At 43.7% G+C, this 2,350-nt stretch overlaps 1 protein-coding gene across 1 annotated transcript; it reads right to left on the bottom strand.

Annotated features, from left to right (window-relative positions):
• Positions 1-936: 936 nt before the first annotated feature.
• On the bottom strand, positions 937-2,150 carry LOC103721850 (glutathione transferase GST 23-like). The gene is made up of 2 exons (XM_008812213.4): positions 1,747-2,150; positions 937-1,646 (listed from the first exon to the last, which is right to left on the bottom strand). The coding sequence occupies exons 1-2, from the start codon at positions 2,065-2,067 to the stop codon at positions 1,173-1,175; spliced, it is 795 nt and encodes a 264-aa protein (XP_008810435.1). The 5' UTR covers positions 2,068-2,150; the 3' UTR covers positions 937-1,172.
• Positions 2,151-2,350: the final 200 nt, after the last annotated feature.

The raw sequence follows: 2,350 nt of genomic DNA, 5'->3' as shown, positions 1-2,350 counted from the left end.
AAGATTATTTTCTTGAGATAAGCCAGTATAACATAATAATAGCCATTATTATAAAATGATGAGCTAGATGAAGTCTTATATATATACACACGCGTGTATACTGCCAAAACCTGGTTCAAAACATTATCATTTTCTTCTTCCATTCTCATTCTACTCTTAAGAGGTTCGAATTTCAAGTAACAGTAGTAAAAAATAATCTATTTTTCAAGCAAAGTAGAAGAATATGAAAATAGCCTATCATGGGTGTCTTTTCGCTCTCCAGCTATTCGCATGTGCTTTGTCGCTTATGGCTTCAAAGTCCAACTCCAAGATGCAAAGTAGGAAAGAAATGATTTTTTGTTATAAAACTTTAGTATATTCTCAAGACTTAGAAGGAATAATCATGGACCCACCAAACCCATGCAAGCTGCCTCCTACTACCTTTTCAGATCAGCTTTTCCTGGCTTTATTTACTGAATTGAGGAGGACTAACGCATCCGAGTCCAAGTTAAATAAGCTCGGAGTTGTATGAGTGCCCACAAGGAAAAAAATTAATGATGGCTCCTACATTTATATGAAGAGAGTTCCCAATAGTTTTTTTTAAGAGAAGAAAAAGTTTTCTAGTAATCTTCTCTTCGTATCTCCCTCACTCCTTTCCTCCATCCTGAGTCTCCACCCTCCTCCATAGCTGTTGGAACTTAAGAACTTGATATGACTTGTGAATTAATTGGACATTTAAAAAAATCATCTTAGATTTTACCTGTGCTCGTTGGATAAGTTGTATCATCTAGGCCATGCTTCTCTTTCCTACACGTCGCTCCATTTTATTGGCGAAAGGAACTCTTCAGTTCATCTCCAATAGCTTTTCATATGGAAGTTAGGACTGGCATTAAAGAAATCCTTGACATCAACTTCCAATATATTGATTTGTAGTATAAGCATCCAAATGACTTAGAATAAGAACCGGGTTGTAGACCGTTGAATTCAAACAAAGCAATCCCACATGCTCATGTTATCAAGCAGAAGATTCTCTAACCACCAATATAATAAAACTTACATCTACACAACTAGAAACCATATTTAAAGCATCTAATCACATGACAGAACGCAAGAAACTATGATCATAATATAGAGAGCCTACCAAACCTATTACACTACCATAGTAAACCAAACCTTAGAAAGACCCTTCCCTTTTAAACACTAGTGCCACTTTCAATAACTAGGTTGTTATTGCTGTTGTTGGTGGCGGCAGTGGTGGCGGCAGCGGTGGTGGTGGTGGTGGTGGTGGAAGAAGTGGTGTCTTTGAGACTAAGCATCATTTGACGAATGCCTCTAGCATACTCCAGCAACGTATCGATGGCCGGAATGATTTCCTTCACCTCCTTCTGCTCCTCAAAGTCTCGGAGCCATGCATGGAAGAGGGGGAATGCCTCGGAGTCGACGAGCTTCACCTCCATGACCTCATTAAACACGGCGAGCCAATAGGAGCCGCATCCGAGGACAATGTCCAAGATACCAATCTTATCGCCACCAAAGAACCTTCTCCCCTTGAATGCTCCCTCCCGGAGCTCAGTTTCGATTAGCTTCAGATTCTCATGGACTTGGCACACAGCAGCCTTCTGATCCTCACCTGATGACCCGAACACTGCGCCGGCTGCAGGGCCAAGCTGCATTGCCATGCATCCAAAGCCTCAGTGATGATACAAAAAATGTGCATGGAAGACTGATAGCTTAACAAGTCTAGGAAATTAATGGGCGGAAGATAACCTTGTCGTCGGCGAAGTGGCACCAGAAGCGGGCAATGGCCCGCTCATAGGGATCGATGGGCATGATCGGGTGGTCGGTCCAGGTCTCGTCTATGTATTCGAGGATGATGACCGACTCGACGATCGGGCGGTCGAGGTGGAGCAGCACGGGGACCTTCTTGTAGACATGGTTGTATAGGAGGAGGGAGGGGCTCTTGTTAGTGAGGTCCTCCTCCATGTACTCAAATTCTAGGCCCTTGAGCTTGAGGGCAAGTTGGACTCGGTGGGTGTAGGAGCTGGCCCATGAGCCGAAGAGTTTAAGACAAGAGGGGGACTGCTCCATGGCTGGAAGGGTTTTAGGAAGGGTTGGCTTTTGCCTTTCCTATGGCTTCCAAGCCAAGGGTTATGTAGAAGAGGCTTGCAATCCAAGGGTCATATAGAAGGGGAGGGAGGTGAGCTTTGGGGCCCAGCAGTGGGGTTAACGCGGTTGTGCATGAGATAGGGGGTAGAAACCCTAGGTTGATTGAAAAGGATGGCGGGCTTCTTCACCAAGCCACTCTTTTCAGGGTTGGCTTTCATTTCAAAAACTTATTTAGCAGATAACTATATATATCCAAATAAGAAAC

Source organism: Phoenix dactylifera, chromosome 1, assembly GCF_009389715.1.
Source record: "Phoenix dactylifera cultivar Barhee BC4 chromosome 1, palm_55x_up_171113_PBpolish2nd_filt_p, whole genome shotgun sequence".
Taxonomy (NCBI): Eukaryota; Viridiplantae; Streptophyta; class Magnoliopsida; order Arecales; family Arecaceae; genus Phoenix; species Phoenix dactylifera.
The sequence above is the reverse complement of the archived record's forward strand: the minus strand, read 5'-3'. Positions and strand labels throughout refer to the sequence as shown.